This window comes from Trichosurus vulpecula, chromosome 4 (genome assembly GCF_011100635.1).
Source record: "Trichosurus vulpecula isolate mTriVul1 chromosome 4, mTriVul1.pri, whole genome shotgun sequence".
In the NCBI taxonomy this organism is placed as follows: Eukaryota; Metazoa; Chordata; class Mammalia; order Diprotodontia; family Phalangeridae; genus Trichosurus; species Trichosurus vulpecula.
This window is the reverse complement of record NC_050576.1, coordinates 172,477,089-172,504,710: the sequence shown is the minus strand read 5'-3', so window position 1 is coordinate 172,504,710 and position 27,622 is coordinate 172,477,089. Positions and strand designations below refer to the sequence as shown.

Sequence of the window (27,622 nt, the reverse complement as noted above, 5' to 3'; positions counted from 1 at the left end):
ATATTAAAAAAAAATAAAAACCATAGTCTCTTTTCTTACATTACCACCCAGTGGCCAAATAGTTTAACTTCACAGCACTCAACTGTTATGTCAAAATCTATTATGAAAGTCCAACTGACTTCCAGGATTTCATGGTGGAGTTCAGGGAAGAAATTACATATCAGTGATCCTAAAACTATGGTTAATTTAAGATAACTAACAATTCTATAACATATTTCATGTTTTAAAGTGACTAGTTGCAACGTTAAGAGGTAGATCTTTTATAAGGTACTTAACATAAAAAAGATACTAAAAAATTTACTTTATGATGCTGAAATACTTTATTTAGAAAAGGTCCAAACTATAGTCACTTTCACAAGTCATAAAATAAACAAACAAAAATTATAAACTATTTGAACCCATATGTTTTGTTTAGTCCTTATCTGACAATATATACATTGGGTGGAATGATAAAGGTCAGGCCTGTTCTGTACTTGGAGGGTCAGCATGAGGCTCAATAATCAGTCTGGGTTCAATCAGTTCTTTCCAACAAATAGTTATCTGGGGAAAAATACAAAAAATAATCAATATGGTGACATTACCTTTCTGATAGACTCTTCTAGTGAAATAAATTCATCTTCAAACAGTCAACTTCCATATAACCAAAACAATGGAAAAACAGTGTTTCTAGTAAGTAAATACCCTGGCTGAGCTATAATAAATTATATGTACATCGGGATATAATGAAATACATCTAACACTAAAACTAAACATATAGAAAAACCCTAATAAAACAGATGAAACATGTTTCATTATCTCCCTTCTAGACTAAGCATAGGGTATCCTAGCTAAACTTTTTTCTCACCTAGCAGAGTGCTTTGCATCCAGCAGGGACTTAATAAATACTTGTTGAACTCAATTAATCTTTGATTATTCAGAAGGATCTTTAGAACCTTGTTCCTCAGACAAGGACATCGGTTTCCTGTGATAATCAGATGGTAAAGTAACCCCCTCTTTTTGCCATTTTGCATTCCATAGATCTGTTCTTCTTTTTTAAAAAATGTATTTTATTTCTTGCCATGGTAAAGCATTCATTTATTAATTTTTATCAGCTCTCCTACAATTACAATGACATTGACTTTATTAATGATGCAGAAGCATCACTTAGTGGCAAAAATGACAAGCTAACCAATAAGCCCAATTGCATAAGCAGCACATAGAATAAAATGATGTTTCTCATTATCTACTTAACAACAAAATTTCCAGAAATGTACAGTGGCAAAAACTCTATGGTACAAAGATCAGAAGCATAAGAGATTGTGTTAGTATATATTCATTCCAATCACATACTCTGAAAGTTGATCTTTTAAAAAATAAATCTGAGAGCTTTCCACCTCTCTCATGAAATTAGAAAAACCTTTCATAAAATATAGAAAAACCTATGTATCTGAGCTTCCTAACTATTTAAGTTTGAGACAGAATGGGGGTTTACTGTTTATGAAGTTCACCCTAAAATACAAAACCTTTAAATAAAGCACTGTGTTAAATGTAAAACTCATAATTTTTCATTTTGATATTGGCTAAAGTCAATTCATGTCAGAAAACTTTAAACCTTTACATTTTAAATATAAGTACTGAAAAGTTTATGATTGCTCTACTAACCTAAACCCAACACTCTTAAAAACAACAATTTCCATAGTTTAAATAAATAGCATAGAAAGAAGCAAAACTATGTTTAATAGAATTATAGAACATTATTAAAAGAAAGTTTACCACAACAAAAGTCCTGGTAAGTCACTGTGTTTAAAGCAAAGCACTAATAAAACTTTTTTAAAAAGAATGATACCAAGTAGCTCCCAGAGTAGAAGCATACCCTTTTATCCTGTGACACTGCATACTCCACCACTTCTGTTCCATTTTCATTCTGGTACACCAGGTCAAACTTCCCAGGCTCCTTCACCACTAAAACATAGGTAAGAGGGAGGCTGAGGAGGGGAAGAGTGTAAGTGTGTGCAATTTCTAGGCAATTAAGATATTCTGATAATCACTATTTTCTTAATTTTACATAGAACTATCTGCTGGATAGATGGTGTGAAGAAGGATGAGAGTCTTAAAAAAGTATACAGTACAGTTCTCATGCCAAAGAGGCCACTCAAAACCTACCCACCTCTATGAAAGTTGTTTAAAAGTACTCTAGAAACCCACAGCCAATGTTTCAAAATTGGTTCTAAAAGGACTTACCTGGTAAAGATGAAAGAATTTCTATGTCCACTTCCTGAGCATCGGAATTGTAGTTTATTATTCTCCCCTCCTTCAAAAGTAAAATAGTTCACATCAAAGTTACCTGTAGCTAATTAGACATCTCATTTCAATAACACAGGTATACCACAATACAAATAAAACAGAATTTCATTTAAGCCAATACAAACAAATCTGGCAGTCCAGAAACAAACTGAATATCACAATAAAGTATGACTATATGGAACTGAGACTGAACCAACACGGCAGAGCACATTCAGCCTAATGATGAAAAGCTATGTACTCATTTCAATAAGGCTATCATTACTGTCAACCTCTTTGGAAACTCTTCCTTCAGAACTGCCTTCTGAGCATGAGATGGAAATTCCCAGGGGAAAACAGGGAAGCGGCAAAGTTGTATAGTTGGTCCCACATGTTTTTTAACCTGTACATTTCTTTGCTCACAAGATTCCATCTTCTGTTCTCCCCAGACACATATTCTGGTACTAAATGCTAATTTCCCTGCTCTCCTTAACATTGACTGGCCAGGAGGGCCATGCTGACTCTTCTGCTCTGGCCAAGAAATTCCTACGACACATGGCATGGTGGTAGATATAGGACAGAGAATTTTGTATGTAAAAATCTGTGGCACATACTAAAACACTGATGATTCCCCATTCTTGTGTGAAGATCTCCATTACAGTATGATCTGAAAATTAACCAGAATGATCAAGAGAGAGAAGAGGGGAGACAGGAGAAGGAAGAGAAAGAGAGAGGGCAAGGGAGAGGGAAAAGGGAAAAGAGAGAAGTTCTTATCAAGATTTTATTACCAAACCAAAATCTTGAAGGCATGTTCTGGAATTTCAAACTCAGACCAATTTTTTACACTTTCCATAACTATTGTGTAAGTATACAGTATAATTAATAAGAATTTTAATGCACTGGAAAATCACAAGAGCAACAGTGCTGAGTGTACTTCGCCAAAAGGTACACTAATATATCTTAGAAAGAAGCAGATTCAAGGTAACCAAGTATAAATGGACTTACGTATTGTTTCTTGATCATTCTGGTTAAATCAAAGTCTTGCTGAATTGTAATATGTAATCTGCCAGTAGAAGTCTCAAAGAGATATTAAATACCTCACTTTCAAAGAAAATAAACTTATAAATCAACAAGTCAAAAGAAACATGTTAATATATCTATCAGTATAATTATGTAAAACTTTAATCTTAGAAGTAAGTTTTTAGTAGCTTTTGCTTATATTCAGAGTTCACAATGGGAAAAGTATGTCGTGAAAAATATGTTATAGATTGACAAGGCCAACTCCAAAAAATGATTTCATTAGATGAAAATGTTCATCCTTTATGAGTACATGGTGAAAAGTGAAGTACATGAAGTACATGGGAAAATTCAGCCACTACTAGGCTTAAAAGAGAGATGATGCCTAAAGAAAGCCAGTCATTTTGTTTAAAAATTAATAATTTTTTCATTCTTCTATTAATTATACTACTCAGCTCAATTTCCTATACTGTCTATATCTATTAGGCTACAGAGAATCAGCACAAAATAGTAAATATAGCACTGGATTTGGGAGTCAAGAGCCCTGAGTTTGAAATTCACTGCAGACAATTATGAGCTTTACATTCACTGGCAAGTCACTTTAGCTCTCAGTCTTTTCTGTAAAATGGGGATAATAAAAGTACATGACATACTTCACAGACCTGTCAGGAAGAAAGTGCTTTGTAAACTTTAACAAGTACTGTATAAATGTGAGCTACTATATTAAAGTCTATATAACAACTAAAAACACCAAGCTGCTTCCTTATCCTACAAATATGGTTTACAAAGATTACTTTTTGCCATATAACAATTTTAAAAAATAAGTAGTACCTTGTAACTAGAGACATCAGGAGAATAATCTGCTGTCAATTCCAAAAGCTAAGAAAGATAAACAAAAAAAGGTATTTACTATAAGCTATGTAATTGTTCATTCTTAAAATTTTTAAATGCTGATAAACCTGATGAGAACATTGAGCCATTCCACTGTTGATAAGACTGGGGGAGAAACTAGAGGTTTCCATATCAGTAAGTATTACCCATTTATCACTGACATAGCACATGAAGGTGGAACAGGAGAGAAATACTGAGAGAAACTAGATCTGGATTATGGCTGCTCTGGGTCTTCTCATTCCTGAGAAAGGCTGATTCTAACTCCTCACTTCTAATTCCCCAAGACAGTACAGTATTGTCAGAACGCTGACTCCTCCTACTTCATCTGCCCAACCAACATGTCTAACAGACAAACGAGTGCACGGGTGGGAGAGGGAAATAATTTTAAGCTATTTTATTACATAATCAAATAGACCAGGGGTTCATAACTTTTGTGACATGGCTTCCTTTGGCAGTCTGGTGAAGCCTGTGGACTCCTCAGGATCGTTTTTTAACATATAAAATAAAAAACACAGGATTGCCAAGAAAACTATTTATATGGAAATTTTTGGTTTTTTTGTTCAGTTGTTTTAGTCATATCCAACTCTTCATGACACTAATTGGAGCTTTCTTGACACAGATACTGGAATGGTTTACTAGCTCATTTTACAGATGAGGAAACTGAGGCAAACAGTATTAAGTGACTTGCCCAGGGCCAGAGGAAGTATCTGAGGCCAGATTTAAATTCATGAGTATGAGTCTTCCTGACTCTAGGTCAGGTACTCTATCCATTGTACTACCTAGCTGCAAAAACATTTTTTTTTAAATGTTCACAGACTCCAAGAAATCCATGGACCCCAGGTTAAGAACCCCTGCAATATATTCTAGGTGTTCAGGCCATTTAGATGTTAGGGGAAAAAATACCTTGAATGCAATCTTTTCCCCTACCCGAGGGGGTGCTGCTAATTGAGGAAGTAGACTGTAGTCCTTCTGAGGCGTCTCCGCTGGATTCTACAAAAACAATGGTGGCTATGAAGAGGTGACCCTTATCACCAAGGCGAACCCTCTACATTTACTCCTGAAACCATCTCTTCCCATCTTTCCCAGAAGATCACCAGCAAATATCATTCTGCACCTCTTTCTTTAATCTTTAATCTCTCCCCATTTAGTGGTTCCTTCCCTGCTGCTTAGATTCATACTTAAGTCTCTATACCACCCTCACATTAGATCCTTCCATCTCCTTATATTTTTTCCTCTCTCCTCTTCTAGCCAAATTTCTAGAAAAAGCTGTCCATATCCATTGCCTCTACTTTCTCTCCTCAACCCTTTGCAATGTCTTCCAACCTCATTACTCAATTAAAGTTGCTCCCTCCAAAGTTACCAATGATCTCTTAGTTGCTAAATCTGGTGAACTTTTTTTCAATCTTCATCCTTTCCAATCTCTTTGCAGCATCTCACCCTGCTCTCGACCCTCTCCTCCTAGATCTTTTCTAAATGCTCTGGGTTTTCATAGCAATGCTTTACCTTGGTTCTCCTACTACTTCTAAGACTGTTCCCTCTCAGCCTCCTTTGTTGGGTCACTCTCCATATGAGGGTGCCTAACTCTGGGTATGCCATTAATTAGGCTTTCCAAGGCTCTCTATATTCTTTCACAGGTTTAATTAAAATTTCTGTTCAGATGACTCCCAGATCTATGTATGTAGTCCCTGTATGGCCCTTGAACTTTGGTCATGCATCTCCAACTGCCTATTGGACACTTCCAACCAGAAATTTGGTAAGCATCTCTAACTCAATGTGTCTAAAACAGAACTCTAAATTCCCCCTAAATGTACCCTTCTTCTAAACAATCTTATTTTGTCTAGGACACCACCATTATTCAAGTCCCCTAGGTTTACAACTTCAGCGTTCTCTCTCCTCAATGCCTCATTCTCTCATTTCACATACCTAATCAGTTGTCAAATCTTGTTCCTACCTCCATAACATCCTAGTGAAGGATCACCTCATCAACTCAACATAGACTACTGCAAATTCTTCTAACTGGTCTCCTAGTCTCAAGTGTCTCTCCAATCCATTCTCCACACAGATGTCCAAATGATTTTCTTCAAGAACAGATCAGACCACATCACACTAGCCTAACTCCAACTCCAATTCATACCTTATCCTTCCTAGGATCAATAATAAACCCTTCCGTTTGGCTTTTAAAGTGCTTCAGAGACTAGTGCCCACCTACCTTTTCAACCTTGTTTCCCGCACTGTTTGCTCTTCTTCACCCAGGGCACTCCATCTTCTATTTCTGTGCCTTTGCACTGGAGGTCATCCATGTCGGGAAAGCACTGGCTCTTCACCTGAGCCTTTGAAATCCTGATTCTTTCAAAACTTGGCTCAAACGCCACCTTTTACACGAAACCTGTCCTGATCCATCTAGCTACTTGTGCCCTAATTCCCAAAATCAATTCATATTTATACTTAAACACACATACAGAAACACATAGTCTCCCCCAACAGATTTTAATCCTGGAGGGTAGAGACTGTTTCATTTTTGTCTCACATCTCTAGCACAATGCCTGGCATATAAACAGATATATCAATGACTGAATGATTTCATTAGCAGTAGTAAATACTGAGTGGATAAACTCCCGGCTCACCATATCTCAGGCTGGTTATATATGTAGGGAGTAAAAAATAAATAGATAAAGGAAGAAAGGAAGGCCACATACCTGGATAATAATGGAAGTGTTTTTTACTACTTCAGTTAATTGCTGCTGTTTCTGGGATTCACCATTAAACACATAATTAATGTTTCCCCCTCTCCCTCGTCCTCTGATTCCACGAAAACCTCGTCCCCTAGGTCCCCTCCAGGGGAAAATGTCTTCCCCTCTTCCCCTCCCCCTTCCAAAACTGCTGGGGTGAGGAGCTGCTTCTGGAGCCAGAGGTGTCAGCTGTTTCCCACTATTCCCCAATATTGGCTTATCCCAGAGATGAGAGTATCGCATCTCCTGTCTTGTTCCTAAGTGATTGTCTGTATCTGGACCATTTGCCTGTGAAGATCCTGGAGATACTGTTGTTCCAGTTGGTGGAGGAGCCAATGCTGGTGCTCTCTTTGGCATCCTTCCCTGGTCATCTGTACTGGAACTGGAATCCAAACTAGAGGATGATTCTTGAGTTCCTTTGCCCTTGACAGAGGGTGCATTACTGCCAATGCTGACAAGTCTGTCTGCAGTTGGGTGGGAACCAGTTGGCTTTGATGTGATAAATGACGGCTTTTCTACTAATTTCTTGCCACCAAGACTCATCTTAGTGTGACTATCATCTGATGATGTGGCAGAAGAATCAGAATCTGATGAGGTATCAGGGTTAGCTTTAGCAGACAAGCCAATATCCTTTTTCCTCTTGATTTCAGCTGCATTACTTTGACTGGAAGCACTCTTCTGAACACTATGGCTCTTTTTGGTCCGTTCTGGCAATTTCTTTGCTTTAGAAGGTTTTGGAGATTTTTTCTGCTTCTTATTTTCAGCTTTCCCTTCCTTCTCTTTCCCTGATTTTTTGGGGGTCCATTTTCCACTATTTTCACTTCCTCCCTCATTCCTTTTTCTCTTCTTGTTTTTCTTCCTTGTGCCTTGATCTTGTTCCAGGGAAGAGGAGGTTTCACTGATCTCTCCCCGTTTCCAATGCTTCTCTGTGTACTGATTATTTTCTGCATCAGACTCTTCTTCCTCCCAGGTGGTTCTCCTCTTCCGTGTCTTTTTATGTGAATAACCAAGTCCATTGCTGACTACTACAGAGTTCTCGACAACTTCAACATCTTCTAATTTAACTCTGTCAAAAGAGTAAGAGAAGCTTAGGGTCAGTGAGAAACCTGTGACAATTTTTCCATACAAAAGCACTTTGACTACACAAATCCTATATCAACATTCAGTAGAAAAGTTACCAGTCTCCAAGAAGGCAACTGTAATTTTACTTTCATGAATGGGATTAATACAATCAAGTCTTAATCATCAAATGATGAAAAGAATAGGCAACTTAAATAACCTCAAAGCATAATATAAAGGTGGTGTTTATATTTGGTTTTGGAATGCAATTTTTAAAAGTCCTACATATTTATTTTCCTATCACATATTTAGCAAAATATTAAATTCATTAGAATTTGAGTACATTTACTGGTGAGGCAGAGACAATTCAGAAAAAAACTCTATGACATTTTACCCAAAACATTGCACTGACAAACTTTCACTTAATATTTTCCTATATCCACAGGATCCTCTATGCCCACAGTAGCTGCAGGGGCCATTCCTCAATATAACCTACCATGGCATATCACAACTAGAAGACAATCTTAGCACACCTTCTCATAAAGGAACTTCCTTTGCAAAAGATGCAATTTGCATTTGGATGACAATTTTTAGTAGCCCATAAAGGACTAAAGAATTATATTTTATGAGTAAAAGAGGAGAAATATTAGTAGACAATGTAAATGAACTATAGCTTACATTTATATCATGCTTTACAGTTACAAGGTACTTTGTAAACATGGTCTAATTTGATCTTCACTGACAGCCCTGTGAGGTAGCTGATATACAAGTATTATAATCCCCATTTACAGATGGAGAAACATACCCAGAGAGATCAAAAGATCAGCCTAGGTCACAAGGCTAGCAACAGTCAGAGCCAGGCATGAGCCTAGATCTTCTGACTCTAAATCTATCATTCTTTCAAGTAAAATGACAAATAAATGGATTGCGAACATTGTCTAAGGGATTAAAAAAAATCACACTGGAATTCTGTTATTTCACAGATGTATTCATATGTGGGGCAGCTAGGTGGCACAGTGGATAGGCTGCCAGGTCTGGAGTCAGAAAGCCTCATCTTCCTGAGTTTAAATTCTGCCTCAGACACTTACTAGCTGTGTGTCCCTGGGCAAGTCACAATGCTCTTTGCCTACATTTCCTCATCTGTAAAATGAGATGGAGAAGGATATGGCAAACCACTCCAACATCTTTGCCAAGAAAACCCCAAACGGGGTGACAAAAAGCCAGACACTACTGAAAAATGGCTGAACAACAAAAATTCCTATGTGGGTATCACAGCAGTAAATTATCCACAATCATTCTCTAAGAATTCATAGCACAAAAGTTCATAGATATGAACAAATCAAGACCAATACAAAAGCCACTGAGATTAACGAAGAGAGAAATATAACATCTTGAAATACTAGCTGTTCAAATGATAAACATGTGTCACTGTTACCACCACATAGAGCAATGAAGCTGTCCTATAAGTTCACTTTCCAGCTAATCAACTGTAATGCCAAGCAGGGTGGGACTTTTTACTATTTTTTGTTTGAGTGCTTCTCAGCACTTTGTTTCAATCAAGAGTCTTTGACTGAATCAGGAGTCTTTGATGACCTGTCACAAGAAAGCCTAAGTCACATGAGTTTGAGTCACATTGATCTCTGTGGGATGACCCTGCTTTGGCGGTTTCACTCACTGGAAGAGTAGTGGTGTGGTTTGGCCAGATGAGACTTGTGAGAGCCATTAAGAGCCACCCTCCCCCCCCCCCCCCCCCCCCGAAAACCCAGATGTTGGTGCTTCTTTCTCTGTTAATTATGTATTGTGATTTGGTCAGACAGACAGAAGCCTGTCTGTTGGTCTGTTGTTTTCTCTGCTCATAATTCCTGTTTGTATTTACTCTGAAAGTTCCGGCTGCTGACTTTTTCCCCTGAACTAAGTGAATGATACATGTATGTTTAATCAAAGTGAGATTGTAAACCCCTTAAAGTTGCTTTCCTTAGAAAAGCAGATCAAAGAACTTGTGCTAGCAGCCCTCCTGTGTGCTGGTGTTATTGGGCTTATACAGCCACAGTAGCAGTAAGTAGTGTTGTTGTTACATCAACAAATAGGACAAATTAAGTCCTAGCAACAGCAAGATGTAAAAGAAATCCTTTAAGAATATTAATGTTTTGCATAATTGAATATGTATAACCTTTATGAAATTACTTACTGTCTCGGGGGAGTAGGTGGAACTCAAAAACTTTTAAAAATAAATATAAAAATTGTCTTTACATGTAGCCGGGGAAAAATAAAATATTTTTTTAAAAGCATAATATTAAGTTCTTTATGTTGGTGCAGTAACAAGGATGGAGCTTAAATTCTGTCACAAGCAACAAAACTGAATTTAATAACACTAAGACAAAGATGTACTTCTAGATGGCTTTGAAAATAATCCCAAAGCTTTCCTCATAAAAAATGGCAATAAACACATTTAATAATTACTTTGAAGTACCCGGTGTATGCTCTGCATTAGATAAAACCCAAAAGCAATAATTATGGTCCCTGTTTTCAAGAGACTTATGATCTACTTAGGGAAACAAAATTTATTAATCTATCCACCAATTAAGAAACGTGCTAATGAGCCAAAAAGCTGTTAGGTCCTGGACAAAGCAAAAAAAAATTTGGAGATAGCCTTTGCTTTAATGGATCTTAGAATGCAATAGGGAAATAAACATCAACACAGATATTAAGCTATTATATAAGGCGGAAAGGGGAAGGTCATGAATACGAGACAGCTTATAATTAAATACTAGATTGGGTGGTAGACAAAGTCTTTACTATGGTTCTATGTTCCCATTTAGGTTTTCACTACTTAGTGCTACAAGAAATCAAAGAACCTGAAGATGAAAGTAAAATTTTAAGATTCCAAAATGACTGCCATTCTGAAGCAGTAGTTATAAACTTATACTGGTAATCTAGTTCTAGAAAGAGAAAATAATCTCCCACAGAGCTGGATGTTTATCTAGAAATGAAATATAGATCTACAAGGATGACCACCACAGATAGATATAACTATTGTCCAAGTAGCCCATACAAAATAGAGTCTCCCAGAGGAGCTATCAAAGCTAAACTAAAAACAGCAAAATAATTATTAAGCATCAAGGGCTTCTAAGTCCTTTGCTAGGCACTGCAGGACATACACAAGTACCATGCTCCCTGCCTTCAAGAGCCTAACAATCTTGTTGGGCTGATCAGATCAGGGCTTTTTAATTCTATACTAACTTGAATAGCGGAATAATTAACCACATCCCTGTATGTGCCAAACAATCATTAAAATTGGTACAGACAAGTGCTTAAGAAGGAACTATCTGGATGCCGCAGTGAAAGTAACTACTACATTCCAGCCTACAGGATATCTCTCAGGAATAGAAAACTTGTCATAGTCTGGCATGTACTCTAGATCTTGGAAAAGCAGATTTTGATGGGTTCAAGAAAAGGTAAGTAGGATCCCCAAAAGGAAAATGCTGCAGGGAAAGGCAGCTCAGCAGAGATGGGAGATAGGCAAGAATGAAACTCTGAAGACACAAGGCAGCACTAATTCCACTGAGTTTTTAAAAAATGCAGTTTATTGAAAGAGACTGATGTGGATGCACAGGGAACAAACCAACCAACTTAGACTTTAAAAAGAAATGTACAGAAGATAGAAGTCAGGTAAGAGAAGAGAAAGGGCAGTGGATAGATCACTGGGCTTGGAATTAGGAAGATTATTTTCATGAATTCAAATCTGATCTCAGACACTTACTAGCTGTGGGACCTTGAGCAAGTCACTTAACTCTGTTTGCCTCAGTTTCCTTATCTATAAAAGGAGCTAGAGAAGGAATTGGCAAACCACTCCAGTATCTTTGCCAAGAAAACCCCAAATAGGGTCACAAAGAGTCAGACACAACTGAAATGAATGAACAACAAAAGAGAAGAGAAATATAAAAATGTGATATAGTCCAATAAAACACTGCCAAGAATGCTAAAGTTCTTAATGAGTTGAAGAAACTGGTGAAAGAAGCTAAGGACAAAAAAAAAAGTATTTTATAGTTATATTGGGGAAAAAAAAAAAGAAGTTAGTCACTAAACATTTAAGTGCCAACTATGTGCCAGACACTGTGCTAAGTGACAGGGATACAAAGAAAGGCAAAGTCCCTGCTCTCAAAAGGTTCACAATTTAATGGAGGGGAAAACATGCAAATAACAATGTACAAACAAGCCATATAGAGAATAAACCGGAAATAAGCAACGGAAGGAAAGCACTAGAATTAAGAGGGATTAAAAGGCTTCTTGCAGTAGAAGGTAGGATTTTAACTGGGAATTGAAGGAAGCCAGGGAAGTCAGGAGATAGAGATGAAGGAAGAGCATTTTGTGCATAAGGGATGATTAGAGCAAAGGCCTAAGTTGAAGTATCTTGTTTGAGAAACAGTGAGGCTAGTGTTATTGGATTAAAGAATATTGGGGGATGGGGGCATAAGGTATGTAAGGTATAAGAAGACTAGAAAGGTAAGGAAGGGTAGTTTATATTTAAGTGTCGAACAGAGAATTTTCCATTTGATCCTAGAGGTAACAGGGAAGCACTAGAACTTACTGAGAAGTCGGGGGGGAGGGGGGAACGACATGGTCAGATCTGTGCTTTAGGAAGATCACTTTGACAGCTGAGTGGAAGATGGACTGGAGGAGAGAGAGACTTGGGGCAGAGACCAATCAATAGATTACTGCAATAGTTCATCTGACTGAGGTAAGGAAGGCTTGCACCAGGGTGGTGGCAGTGTCAGAGGAGAGAAGAGAACATATATGAGAGAAGGCTGGAGCGGTGAGAAAGAATGACGAATTGAGGACAACACCTAGGATGCAATAAGGAAGTTTGGGAGGGGTGAGTTTTGGGGAAGAAAGATAGTTAGGCCTTGGACATGAATTTAAGATGTTTACAGGACATCTAGTTCAAGAGATCTAATATCTGATAGAGAGCTGGAGTTGAAAAACTGTAGGTCAACAGAGAGGATGCTAGATTAGATTTGCTAGATACATAGATCTGAGAATCATCAGCATACAGATGCTAATTTAATTTATGAGAGCTGAAGAGATTACCAAATGCAATAGTGTGGAGGAGGAGAAGGGCCAGAACAGAGCCCTGGGGGATGTTCATGGTCAGTGAACAGTACTTGGATGAAGATCCAGCAAAGGAGAATAAGGAAAAGTCATATAAATAGGAAAAGAATCAGGAGAGAACAGTATCTCAAAAATCTAGAAAGAACAGAGTATCAAGGAGAAGGGAGTGATCAATAGCGGCAGAAGGCATTTAAGTGGTGTGTGATGAGGAGGGGAGAAGAGGGAGCTACAAATGGCCTCATTTTTTACTGTAAAACACGAAGCAAGAATCTCAGTGGAGAGGTTGGGAGCAGGAACCATGGAAGGTTTGAGGAGGCAAGAGAAGGTATGGAAGAGCCCCTGTGAAGAGTGTGATAGTGAGCTGATAAGGGAGGTATAAGATTGTCTAGCAGCAATGAGGGCCCAGTTGAAGTTACAGAATATAAAACTGTAGTGGACCCAGCCAGCATAGTTTCATGATTTGCTCCAGTTTCAATCAGCAGCACGTCCATTGGAGTACAGGCAGCAGATGGTGGGAGTGAGCCAAGGCTGAGGTTTGGCAGAGGAACATCAATGATACAATAAGGGAACCGCTGGGACTCAAGAGAAGAGGAGAGGGTAGATCTGAAAAGGAAAGGGCGGTGGTAACTGACAAAAGAGAGAAAACAGAGTTGCGCAATTCTTTTTGTTTGCATTCTCTATGTAAGGGCCTATGACTTTTACTTTGGAAGTGACAGGAAAAAATAAACCTGGACAGACACTGACAATCAAGATAGGTAGGAAGATACTGAGAAAGTGCTGAGTCGCCCTTGATGAATTCAAGTCACTGGGTCCAGATGAACTATATGCTTGTGTTTTGAAAGAATTGGCAGATGTGACTGCTGAGACACTGTCAGTGATTCCTGAAAGATCATGAGAAATGGGAGATGAGATAAGGTCAAACAAATGTGCTGATTTCCCAAAAAGGAAGAGAACAATCTATAAATTATAGGCCAGACAACTTGACTTTTGGTTCAGTTTGATTTCCTTATAATTCTGGTTGCATTGGTTTTGTGCAAAAACTTTTTAATTTTATATAATCAAAATTATCCATTATTACATTTTGTAATGCTCTCTATCTTGTTTGGTCATAAATTCTTCCCTTATACATGTATCTGACAGATAAACTACTCCATGCTCTCCTAAGTTGTATATCATATCACCATTTATGTGTAAATCACATATCCATTTTGACCTTATCTTAGTATACAGAATGAGACACTGGTTTTTACCTAACTTCTACTATATTGTTTTCCAGTTTTCCCAGCAGTTTTTGTCAAATAATGAGTTTTTGTTCCAAAAGTTTGGATCTTTGGGTTTATCAGATACTGGATTACTAAGGTGATTTACTATAATGCAATTTGAACCTAATCTATTCCACTGATCCACCACTCTTCTTTCTTAGCCAGTACCAGATTTGTTTTGATAATCGCCACTTTATAATACAGTTTGAGATCTGATATGGCTAGACCACCTTCCGGCACATTTTTTAATTGATTCCCTTGATATCCTTGACCTTCTGTTCTTTCAGATGAATTTTGTTATTTTTTCTAGCTCTATAATTTTTTAAAAGTCTGATTGATATGGCACTGAATATATAGATTTAGGTAGAATTGTCGTTTTTATTATATTGGCTCAGCCTACCCATGAGCAACTGATATTTTTCCAAACAAATCTGACTTTGTATGAAAAGTATTTTGCAGCTGTGTTCATATAATTCCTCAGATTGTCTTAGCAGATAGACTCCCAAGTATTTTATACTGTTATAGTTATTTTAAATGGAATTTCTCTATCTCTGGCTGATGGGATTTCTTGGTAATAAAGAAAAACGCTGATGATTTATGTGGGTTCAAGTAGTTTTTGAGTTGATTCTCTAGGATTCTCTAAGTATAACATATCATCTGCAAAGAGTGATAGTTTTATTTCTTCATTGCCTATTCTAATGCCTTCAATTTCTTTTTTTTGAGATGTTTATTAAACAATCACTTTAATATTAGTTTCTAAAAGTTTTCAAGAATCAAAGTCAAATCCATTGTTCCAAAGTTTTTTTTTTTTTACTTTATCCCTTTTTTCCCCAATGAGGACATCTGTTATTTTACAATAATGCAGAATCTCTCACTTACATTTTTCAGAAATCACTTGCTGCTTACCAAACAAATCTCCAAGTTATTTCCACTGGGCCAGGTGACTTGAGCACATTGAGTAAAGCTAGATTCTCTTATTACTTCTTTTTTTTTAATTAAGATTTTTTATTTTCAGTTTACAACATTCAGATCTGCATGAACCTGAGTTCCAGATTTTCTTTCCCCCCTTCCTCCCTTCCCAAGATGGCATGGAATCCAATATATCTTCTACATATAACTTCACATTCAACTTATTTACACAATAGTCAAGTTGTAAAGAAGAATTATTACCAATAGAATGAATCATGAGACAGAAGAAACAAAACCAAAAAAAACCCCAAAAACCAAAACCAAAAACAAAAGAGAGGAAAAAAACAAACAAACAAAAAAAAAAGAGCAGTTTGCCTCAATGTGCATTCAGTCTCCATAGTTCTTTCTCTGGATGTAGATATCTCTCTCCCTCATGAGTCCTTTGGAGTTGTCTTTGAACCTTGTATTGCTGAGAAGAGCTAAGTCTATCAAGGTTAGTCATCACAGAATCCACACATCTGTGGTTGTGTATAGTGTTCTAGTTCTGCTCTGCTCACTCAGCATTATATCATGTAGGTTTTCCTATGTTATTATGAAGTCTATATCTTCTCCATTTCTTATAGCACAATAGTATTCCATTACATTCATATACCACAACTTGTTCAGCCATTCCCCAATTGATGGGCAGCCCCTTGATTTCCAATTCTTTGCTACTACAAAAAGAGTCACTATAAATATTTTTGTACATATGGGTCCTTTTCCCACTTGTGTGATCTCTTTGGGATACAACCCTAAAAGTGGTATTGCTGGGTCAAAGGTTATGAACGCCCTTTGGGCATAGTTCCAAATTGCTTTCCAGAATGGCTGGATCGGTTCACAACTCCACCAGCAGTGTAACAGTGTTCCAATTTTTCCACATCCTCTTCAGTATTTATCATTTTCCTGTTTTGTCATTTTAGCCAATCTGACAGGAGAGATGTGGTACCTAAGAGTTGTTTTGATTTGCATTTCTCTAATCAGTAGTGATTTCAAGAATTTTTCCATATGCCTGTGGCCAGAATGGCCTTTGTTTTCTTTGAGTGACTCAGCTTACCTCATTGAGCCTCGCTGGGTGCTGGGGCTTCTCTTCTGGGACAGGAAGCCCAGAGACCATACCAGGAAGCAGAGAACTTCCTGTGTGATGAGTCATGGGGCTGGCTGAGGGGAGGTGTTAACTCCAGAGCCATGCCCTGTTGGGTGTTAACTTAGTCTACGCTAGGGGAGGGGCCAACTCAAGAACCAATCGGCCCTGGTCATTCAAGAGGCACTTGATGATGTCAAGAACTCTATAAGAGGGGAGAGGACAGCTTGAAGAGTCCTCTTTCCTTTTCCGGTTGGCGTGGGAGCAGTGGCGAGTGTGACTCTGGGCCAGCCCTTGCTCTCGGGCTGAGCCCAGATGTTGGTAACTATGAATTGTATTGGGTCTGTCTGTTGATATTTGTAATTTGTTTGTACTTTGTTCTGAAGTTCAGCGTGCTGGTTTTTTCCCCCGAACTAAATGAATGTTGCCTGTATGCTCCCCTGAACTAACAGAATGCTGGATTAAAGTAAGCTGGTCAACCCGTTCACCATGCTTTCCTTGTTTAAGCAGATAAAAAGAACCTGCGCTTTCCCGGTGTGCCAGCAGCTTCCTGGGTGCATCTTATGACCCCACAGAAGCTGCTAGCTGGATTGTTAAAATAATGCCTATAGATATCTTTAATTTCTTCCTCTGAAAACTGCCTGTTCATATCCTTTGACCATTTCTCAACTGGGGAATGACTTGTATTCCCATAAATTTGGCTCAGTTCTCTGTATATTTTAGAGATGAGGCCTTTATCAGAGATACTAGTTGTAAAGATTTTCTCCCAATGTTCTGCTTCCCTCCTAATCTTTGTTGCATTGGCTTTTTTTATACAAAAACGTTCCAATTTAACATAACAAGTTGCAGGATATAAAATAAACCCACATAAATCCTTGGCATTCCTATACATTACTAACAAAGCCCAACAGCAAGAGATAGAAAGAGAAATTTCATTTAAAGTTACTGTAGACACTATAAAATATTTGGGATTCTATGTGGCTAATTCTGCCTTTCAAGGCATTCTTCTCCTCATTGGCTTTTTGGAGCTCTTTTCCCATTTGAGTTAGTCTATTTTTTAAGGTGTTGTTTTCTTCAGTGTATTTTTCAGTATTTTTTTGGGTCTTCTTTAGCAAGTCATTGACTTGTTTTCCATGGTTTTCTCGCATCCTTCTCACTTCTCTTCCCAATTTTTCCTCTACTTCTCTAACTTGCTTTTCCAAATCCTTTTTGAGCTCTTCCATGGCCTGGGACCAGTTCATGTTTTTCTTGGAGGTTTCTGTTGTAGGCTCTTTGACTTTGTTAACTTCTTCTGTCTGTATGTTTTGGTCTTCTTTGTCACCAAAGAAAGAATCCAAAGTCTGAGACTGAATCTGAGTGCGTTTTCGCTGCCTGGCCATATTCCCAACCAACTAACTTGACCCTTGAGTTTTTCAGCAGGGTATGACTGCTTGTAGACTAAAGAGTTCTATGTTCCACGTTTGGGGGGATGTGCTAGCTCTGCCACACCAGCACTGCTCCTTCCCCAAGAACCCCCAACCCGGACTGGGCTTAGATCTTCAGCAGGCTGTGCACTCCTGCTCTGATTTGCCACTTAATTCCTCCCACCAGGTGGGCCCGGGGCCAGAAGCAACAACAGCTGTAGGTGTCCCACCTCCGCTGCCCCCGGGGCTGGTAGCAGCTTTTCCCACTAACCTTCTCCGCTGTCTTTGGTGTTTGTGGGTTGAGAAGTCTGGTAACTGCCACAGCTCACTGATTCAGGGTGGTAGGGCACACTCCGCCTGGCTCCTGGTCTGGTTGGTCCAAGCTGCTCACGCTGGGCTCTGCTCTGTTCCACTCCCAGCTCCCAGTGGGACAGAGCTCACCCAGAGACTATCCAGGCTGTCCTGCGCTGGAGCCCTGCTTCCCTCTGCTGTTTTGTGGGTTCTGCAGTTCTAGAATTGGTTCAGAGCCATTTTTATAGGTTTTTGGAGGGACTCGGCGGGAAGCTCACGCTAGTCCCTGCTTTCCAGCCACCATCTTGGCTTCGCCCCCCGATACTCCAAATATTTGGGATTCTATCTGCCAAGATAAACCCAGGGCCATATAGAACATAATTACGAAACACTTTTTCGCACGAATAAAGTCAGATCTAAATAAATGGAAAAATATCATGGTTAGGCAGAGCTAATATAATAAAAATGGCAATTTTGACTAAATTAATTTATTTATTCAGTGCCATACCCATCGAACTACCCAAAAAATTATTTTACAAAGCTGGATAAAATAATAACAAAATTCATCTGGAAGAACAAGAGGTCCAGAATATCTAGGGAATTAATGAAAAGAAATGCTAGGGAAGATGACCTAGCCATACCAGATATTAAACTGTACTATAAAGCAGCAGTCATCAAAACTACCTGTACTGGCTAAGAAACAGAGTTGTGGATCAGTGGAATAGGTTAAGTACACAAGATGCAGTAGTCTATAGCAATCTACTCTTTGATAAACCCAAAAAATCCAGCTTCTGGGTTAAGAATTCACTATTTCACAAAAACTGCTGGGAAAATTGGAAAATGGTATGGCAGAACCGGGCATAGACCAATATCTTACACCATATACCAAAATACAGTCAAAATGGGTTCATGATTTAGGAATAAAAGCTGATACTATAAGCAATTTGGAATAGTTTTACCTATCATACTTACAGAAAAGCAAAGAATTCATGACACAAGAGATAGAGAGCATTACAAAATGCAAAATGGATAATCTTTTTCTTCTCTTATTGCTATAGCTAACATTTCTAGCACAGTATTGGATAAAGAGGTGATAATGGGGATCCTTGCCTCACCTCTGACTGTATTGGGAAGGCTTCTAGCTTATCCCCATTACAGATAACACTTGCTGATGGTTTTGGCTAAGTATTGCTTATCATTTTAAAGTAAGTTCTGTTTATTTCTATGTTCTCTAGTGTTTTTAATAGGAATGGGTGTTGTATTTTGTCAAAAGCTTTTTCTGCATCTATTGAGATAATCATATGGTTTCTGCTGGTTTTGTTACTGGTATGGTCAATGATGCTGATAGTTTTCCTAACCAGCCCTACATTCCTGGTATATATCCCATCTGGTCATAGTGTATGATCCTTGTGATATATTGCTGTAATCTTTTTGCTAGTATTGGATTTAAAATTTTTGCATCAAATATTCATTAGGGAAATCAGTCTATAATTTTCTGTTTGGCTCTCCCGGTTTAGGAATCAGCACCATATTTTTGTCATAAAAGGAATTTGGTAGGACTCTGCCTATTTTCCAAATAGTTTATAAAGTATTAGGATTAGTTGTTCTTTAAATGTTTGGTAAAAGTTGCTTGTGAATCCATCTGGCCCTGGGAATTTTTTTATAAGAAGTTCATCGATGGCTTGTTCAATTTCTTTTTCTGAGATTGGATTATTTAAGTATTTTATTTCTTCTTCTGTTAATCTGGGTAATTTATATTTTTGTAGATATCACCCATTTCATTTAAATTGTCAATTTTATTGGCATATAATTGGGCAAAATAGCTCCTAACCATTGTCTTAATTTCCTCTTCATTGGTGGTGAATTACCCCTTCCATTTTTTGATACTAGTTATTTAGTTTTCTTCTTTCCTTTTTTAAAATCAAATTAACCAATGGTTTATTTATGTTATTGGTTTTTTCATAAAACCAGCTTCTAGTTTTATTTATTAGTTCAATGGTTTTCTTACTTTCAATTTTATAAATCTCTCCTTTGATTTTCAGGATTTCCAATTTGGAATTTAATTGGAGGGTTTTAATTTGTTTTTTTTCTAGCTTTTTTTTCATTGCATGCTCAATTCATTGATCTGTTTTTATTTTATTGATGTAGGCAATTAGAGATATAAATTTTCCCCTAAGTACTGCTTTGGCTGCATTCCATAAATTTTGATATGTTGTCTCACTGTTGTCATTTTCTTTAAAAAAATTAGCAATTGTTTCTATGATTTGTTCTTTGACCCATTTATTTTTTAGGATTATTTAGTATTCAATTAATTTTTTAATGTCTTTCTATTGCCCATTATTGAATGCAGTTTTTTTTTGCATTATGATATGAAAAGGATGCATTGACTATTTCTGCTTTTCTACATTTGGTTATGAGGCTTTTATGTCCTAATACATAGTTAATTTTGGTGCAGGAGCCCTGTACTGCTGGAAAAAAGGTTTATTCCTTTCTATTCCCATTCAGTTTTCTCCAGACATCTATCATCTCTAACTTTTCCAGAATTTTATTTACCTCCTTAACTTCTTCCTTATTTTTTGGTTAGATCTATCTAGTTCTAAGAGGGGAAAGTTGAGTTCCCCCACCAGTATAGTTTTATTGTCTATTTCTTCTTGTAATTCATTCAACCTCTCCTTCAAAAATTTAAATGCTGTACCTATGTTTAGTATTGATATTATTTCATTGTCTATGGTACCTTTCAACAAGATATAGTTTCCTTCCTTATCTCTTTTACTTAGATCTTTTTTTGCTTTGTCTGAGATGGTGATTGCTGCCCCTTGCTTTCTCTGCTTCAGCTGAAGCATAATAGATTCTGCTCTAGCCCCTTACCCTTACCTGTGTGTCTCTCTCTGTTTCAAATGTGTTTCTTGTAAACAACAAAGGATTCTGGTTTTTAATCCTGCTATCTGCTTCTGTTTTAAGAGTGAGTTCACCTCATTCACATTTACAGTTATGATAACTATGTATTTTCCTCCATGCTACTTTTCCCTTGTTTATCCCTCTCTCTCTCACCCCATCCTTTCCCTCCTCAATATATGGGCTCTAGAATTTGACTATGATATTTCTGGGAGCTTTCATTTTGGGATCTCTTTCAGGTGATGATTGGTGAATTCTTTCAATTTCTATTTTACCCTGTGGTTCTAATATATCAGGGTAGTTTTCCTTGGTAATTTTTTGAAATGTTTTTTTTTTTTTATCATGGCTTTCAAATAGTCCAATCTATTTCCCAGGTCAGCTGTTTTTCCAATGAGAAATTTCACATTTTTTTCCTATTTTTTTACTTTTTTGATTTTGTTTTATCATATCTTGATGTCTCATGGAGTCATCAGCTTCCACTTGCTCGATTCTAATTTTTAAGGAATTATTTTCTTCAGTGAGCTTTTAAAGTACTTCCTTTTCCATTTGGCCAATACTATTTTTTAAGGAGTTATTTTTTTTTCAGTGAATTTTTGTTATCTTTTTGCATGCTGTTGATTTTTTTTCATGATTCTCTTGCAATGCTCCCATTTCTTTTCTCAATTTTTCTTCTACTTCTCTAATTTGCTTTTAAAATTCTTTTTAAGCTCTTCTAGGAGTTCTTTTTGGGCCTCAGACGAAATTACATTTTTTCTTTGAGGCTTCGCATGTAGCCATTTTGACACTATTGTCCTTTTCTAAGTTTGTGCCTTGATCCTCCCTATTACTATAGTAATTTTCTATAGTCAAGTTCTTTTGTTTTGGTTTGTTTTTTGCTCATTCTTTTCTGTGTATTTAGTGACTTGGTGTTTTTATGTGAGAACTGGGCTGTGGTCCTGCACTGTCCCAAGTGTTTCGTGCTAGGGCTCAGGGTCCTGCTTCTGGCTTTCACTGGGATTCAGGAACCAGCTGCTTATTGCACTAGAGGGTTCACTTCCCTTCTGGCTTGTACAGGGTTGGGACTCCCTGTAGACCTTCCCAGGGTGTGGAGTGTGCCCCAAGGACAGGGTCTTGCAGCTGGGTTGCTATGAAAACAGTCCTTCAGCTAGTTGTCTCTGGGGGAAGAATCTTTTGCTCATCTGCCCTGGGTCCTGCTGCTGGGTTGTTATGGAAACAGGGCCTCTCTGGACAAGTGCCCTGAGGGCAGGGTATCACAGTTGGCCCACCCTAGGGCAGAACCTCACTACAGGGTCAGCAACGGGGTCAAGGGCTGGCTAGTGGCTTGTGCTGGGGGTGGGACCTTGCTGTGTTACAAAAACTACTAAATTGCTTAGGGGCTGCTGGTTTGCAGGAGGATAGAGCCTTGATGGTGGATTGTCCCAGGCTCCAAGCCCTGCTAAAGGCCGCCTGCTGTGAGACTGGCTGCTCATGCTCTCAGACCTTGATTCCCTTCTACCTCAGCGAGACAGAACTTCCCTCCTGTGCTGCTTCTCTGCTCCTAGGTCAGTTCTGAAGTGGTTTTCAAGTTGTTTGAAGGGAAATTTGGGAGAGCTTCAGAGGGTTCCTTCCTCACTCCACCATCTCGGCACCAAGAAGTCCTTCGGATTTTCTTGGCAAAGATACTAGAGAGATTTGCCATTTCCTTCTCCAGCTATTTTCCCCCTTAACAGATGAGGAACTGAGGCAAACAGGGTTAAGTGACTTGCCCAAGGTCACACAGCTACTGTCTGAGGCCAGATTTGAACTCACAAAGATGAGTCTTCCTGACTTCAAGCCCTACACTCTAAACACTATGCCACCTAGCTGCACTGAATTAGAAGAAAAGCTTCCATAAATAGGGAGGTGAGTGTTCCATGGCCTGCCCTAGTCAGGTCTCAGCTAGAATACTGTGTTCAGTTCTGAGCACTAAGGTTTAAGAAAGACGTTAATATATTCAGTGCCATGCCAATCAAGCTACCAAAAAATTATTTTATAGAGCTAGAAAAAAAATAACAAAATTCATCTGGAAAAACCAAAAGTCCAGAATATCAAGGGAATTAATATAAAGAAACGCTAGGGAACGTGGCCTAGCCATACCAGATCTTAAACTGTATTATAAAGCAGCAATCATCAAAACTGCTTGTTACTGGCTAAGAAATAGAGTGGTAGATCAGTGGAATAGGTTAGGTACATAAGACACAGTAGTCAATGACTATAGTAATCTACTATCTGATAAACCCAAACACCTCAGCTTCAGAGATAAGAACTCACTATTTGACAAAAACTGCTGGGAAAACTGGAAAATGGCATGGCTGAAACTGGGCATAGACCAACATCTTACATCATATACCAAGATAAAGTCAAAATGGGTACATGATTTAGGTATAAAGGCTGATACTATAAGCAAATTGGAAGAGCAAGGAATAGTTTACCTGCCAGATTTATGGAGAATGGAAGAATTTATGACCAAACAAGAGAGAGAGAACATTATGAAATGCAAAATGGATAATTTTGATTATGTTAAATTGAGAAGTTTTTGTATTAAAAAAGCCAATGCAACCAAGATTAGGAGGGAAGCAGAAATTTGGGAAAGAATTTTTATAACCAGTATCTCTAATAAAGGTCTCATTTCTTTTTTTTTTTTTTCATTTCTAAACTATATAGAGAACTGAGTCAAATTTATAAGAATACAAGTCATTCTTCAATTGATAAATGATCAAAAGATATGAACAGGTAGTTTTCAGAGGAAGAAATTAAAGCTATCTATAATCATATGAAAAAATGTTCTAAATCTCTATTGATTAGAGAAATGCAAATCAAAACAAGTTATAGGTACCATATCACACCTATCACACCTATGGCTAACATGACAAAACAGGAGAATGATAAATGCTGGAGAAGATGTGGGAAAATTGGAACACTAATGCACTGTTGGTGAAGTTGCATACTGATCTAACCATTCTGGACGGCACTATGCAACTATGCTCAAAGGGCTATATAAATATGCATACCCTTTGACCCAGCCATACCACTTCTAGGGCTATATCCCAAAGAGATCATACAAATGGGAAAAGGACCCACATACACAAAAATATTTACAGCAACTTTTTGTAGTGGCCAATTGGGAATTGAAGGACTGCCCATCCATTGGGGAATGGCTGAACAAGCTGTGGTATGTGAATATAATGGAATACTACTGTACTATAAGAAATGATGAGCAGGCAGACTTCAGAAAAATCTAGAAAGATTTATATGAACTGATGCTGAGTAAAATGAGCAGAAACAAGAGAACACTGTACACAGTAACAGACATACTGTGCGATGACTAACTTTGACAGACTTAGCTCTTCTCAGCAATGCAAGCATCTAAGACAACTCCAAAAGACTCATGATGGAAAATGCTATCCACATCCAGACAAAGAACTATGAATTCTGAATGCAGATTAGAGCATGCTACTTGCTCTCTTTGTTTTGTTTTTTCTTTCACGTGGTTTCTCTCCTATTCATTCTAATTCTTTACAATATGACTAGTGTGAAAATATGTCTAATAAGAATATGTATATGTAGAGCTTTTAACAGATTGCATGCTGTCTTGGGGAGGGGGCAGGGGAGAGAGGCAGAGAAAATTTAAATTCAAAAGCTTATGGAAGTAAATGTTAAAAACTAAAATTAAATAATTTAAAGGAAAGGGGAAAAAAAGAAAGACCTTAATAATCCAGGAGGGTAATTACTTGAGTTTGTGACATATAAGGATTGGTAAAAAGAACTGAGCATGTTTATGCTGGAGAAAAGACAACTTGGGGGGCCTGATAGTTGGGTTCAAGTATATGAAGGGCTGTCATGTGGAAGAGGAATTAGATTTATTGTATTTGGATTTAGAGGAAGCAGTGGATGGAAGTTACAAAGAGGCACAGATTTGATGGCAGGAAAAGCTTCCAAATAATTAGACCTGTCCAAAAATAGGATGGGCTGCCCCAAGAGGTGGTGGGCACTCCCTCCTTGGAGGTCTTCATGTAGAGGCTGAGTGATCACTGGTCAGGTATGTTAGAGTGTGGGCTCCTTCTTGCATGAGTTGGATTAGAGGTCTCCTGAGTTCAGTGAAAGGTGAAATCAGCATGGATCAAAATAATCAGGAAAGTCAGCAGAGAAGACTAGTAATTTGGGCTGCACCTTGAAGATCATTATGTATTAAATGAAGAGGTTGGACTGGATGTTCTCTAAGGGGTCCTTTCAGCTCCAAACTCTATGATCCTCTGCTTAAGTAGGATTTGGAGAGACAATATTCCAAATGGTAAGAACAGCACGAACAAAGATACGAAGCTGGGAGCAAACATGGTGTGTTCAGCAAACAGTCAAGAACAGTGAAGAAACCAGCTTGAGTGAAATCTTCATGTTGAAAGGTAATAGGACATCTGATTTGATTCATACATTGAAGACGCTAAAGGCGAGTCTAAGGATTTTGGTTCTGAAGTGATATGCAACTGGGAAACATTATGTAACTTGATGAAAGTGGCAAAGCTACAATGAAGAAGACGGAAGAGATAGAGATCAGGCAGGAAATCTAGCTACTGTTACAGGAATCCATACACATGATCTTGAGAACCTAAACTAGTACTAGCAATGAAGAACAGATAGGACTCCAGGACATATAAGTAACGAAAGGAGTCCAATATGATTACAAGTTTTAAGCAAGGACTGCTAGGGAAGGAGAATGATGTTGGCAATAGTGGCAGAAATGTATAATTGGGGAGTCTGGCAGGGGCAGGAGAAGGAAATAGCATAATTCGTATGGAACAAGTTGAAGTGACAACAGGTTATCACAGTTCTATAAGCCACTGAAAAGAAAGAACTATTTTTATTGCTTACTGTATAATCTTGTTTCTCCAAGAAGACTATGAACTTCTTGAGGACAGAAGTTGTGATATTATATACTTGCCATGGTTAGGCTTATAACAAGGACTCAATAAGAGGCTGAGACTAGATGTACTGAATGGAGAATTGTCAGTAAAGGAGGCTTCTTTTTACCTCAAAGGAGTAGGTTAAGGGAGAGAGGAATGAGGAAAGACAGGTTTTTTTTAGATGGCTGCCAAAGGTTAAGAAGCAAGAGAAAATACAACTGCTAAAGAAGACAGAGGAACAGTCAGAGTAGTAAATGAACCAGGGCAACATTGTAGAAATCAAAGGAGTAGAGAGAGTTTAAACAGGAGGAGGTAGTCAATAGTATCAAATTTGACAGAAAGATAAAAGATAGAAACTGAGAAAAATCTATTTTGCCTAGAAGATCATTTACCAATTTACCAACTACCCCCACCATACCCATCTCTTCCACATCTGCTGGGATTCTCATTGAGAGGGGACTATGTCAGACAACATCACACCCCTGTGCTCCTGCTTTACTGTCAGCACCCCTCTCTGCCCTGGTGAAATGGGGTTTCAGAAAAATGAAAAGTACAGGTAAACCCAAACATCATTAGCTGGCTACAAACACACACACACCCCAAATTTATGTTCTACAACCTCGCTTGGGCTCCCACTGCTGCTAGGCAATTCTATTATACCTCCCTTATTAACTCACTATCCCACTCTCCACAGTGGATCTTCTAAACCTTTTCAGTTATTCTCAAACCTCCCATGGCTCTGCCTCCCCTCACTCTTAATTTCACCTCTGCAGTATCTCTCATAGGTCCCCTTCTCTCCTCTGACATTACCATCATTCTCATGCAGGCCCTCATCACCTCACACCATCTCTCCCCACTCTAATCCATCCTCCATTCAGCCACACCAGTGATTTTCCTAAAGGATAGATTTAACCATGTCACCCATATTCAATAAACTCCAGTGGCTCCCTAGCCCCTTCAGGATTAAATGCAAAATCCTCCACAACTGCCAAAGTGTTGCTCCTAAAGTACAGATCTCTCCTGCTCAAAAAAAATTCCAGTATCAAATACAAATACTTCTGTTTGGCACTTAAACACCTTTACAATTTGGCTGCAACTTTATTATCTATTCCTTCCTTTTAGGCAGCCTACACTCTCTCCCCATTGGTCATACTGCTGATCCTCACGTATTAACATTTCATCTCCCATCTCCATACCTTGCACAGACTATCTACTCCACATGCCTAGAATGTACTCCCTCTTCATTTCTACCTTGTAGAAGTCAATCCAAGTCAAGAAGCATTTACTAATAGCCTAGTTAATTAAAAAAAAAAAGCCAGGCACTATGCTAAGAACTGAGGCTATATAAACAAAGGTATGGGGGGGGGGAAGCCCCTGCTCACAAGGAGTTCACACTCTTAACAGAGGAGACAATTAGCCAACAACTATACCTAAACAATATCTAGATGAGATAAATCTTAGATAATCTTGGAGGGAAGGCACTAGCATTAAGGGATATCTAGAAAGGTTTCTTGAAGAAAGCTAGGACCTGAAGGAAGTTAAGTAATCCAGGAAGCAGAGAAGTCCAAGTATGAAGGACAACATGTGAAAATGCAAAGAATCTGGAGACAGAATATCATGTTCAAGGACAGCATTTGTCATTGGATCAAAGAGTACATGGTAGGAGGGGACAGGTTATGAAGAACTTTAAAAGTCAAACAGTTTTCTCAGTTTCTCAATTGGGAGTGGGGAAAGAAAGTGAGAGGGAGAGAAGGTAGAACTT

The 27,622-nt window shown here is 38.2% G+C and overlaps 1 protein-coding gene across 3 annotated transcripts in view; it reads right to left on the bottom strand.

Moving 5' to 3' along the window:
* Positions 1-296: 296 nt before the first annotated feature.
* COIL (coilin) overlaps positions 297-27,622 on the bottom strand; it is a 33,071-nt gene continuing 5,745 nt past the window's right edge. The window contains exons 2-8 of one of the 3 annotated variants that reach the window (XM_036754822.1): positions 6,864-7,962; positions 5,071-5,157; positions 4,108-4,155; positions 3,265-3,336; positions 2,221-2,290; positions 1,853-1,941; positions 297-540 (exon numbers count right to left, since the gene is read on the bottom strand). In XM_036754822.1, the coding sequence (XP_036610717.1) occupies positions 457-540; positions 1,853-1,941; positions 2,221-2,290; positions 3,265-3,336; positions 4,108-4,155; positions 5,071-5,157; positions 6,864-7,962 (1,549 nt within the window). In that variant the 3' untranslated portion in view covers positions 297-456. Of the gene's footprint in view, positions 541-1,852; positions 1,942-2,220; positions 2,291-3,264; positions 3,337-4,107; positions 4,156-5,070; positions 5,158-6,376; positions 7,963-27,622 lie in introns of those variants that run through there. The other 2 variants (XM_036754823.1, XR_005010187.1) reach the window with 2 other exon arrangements.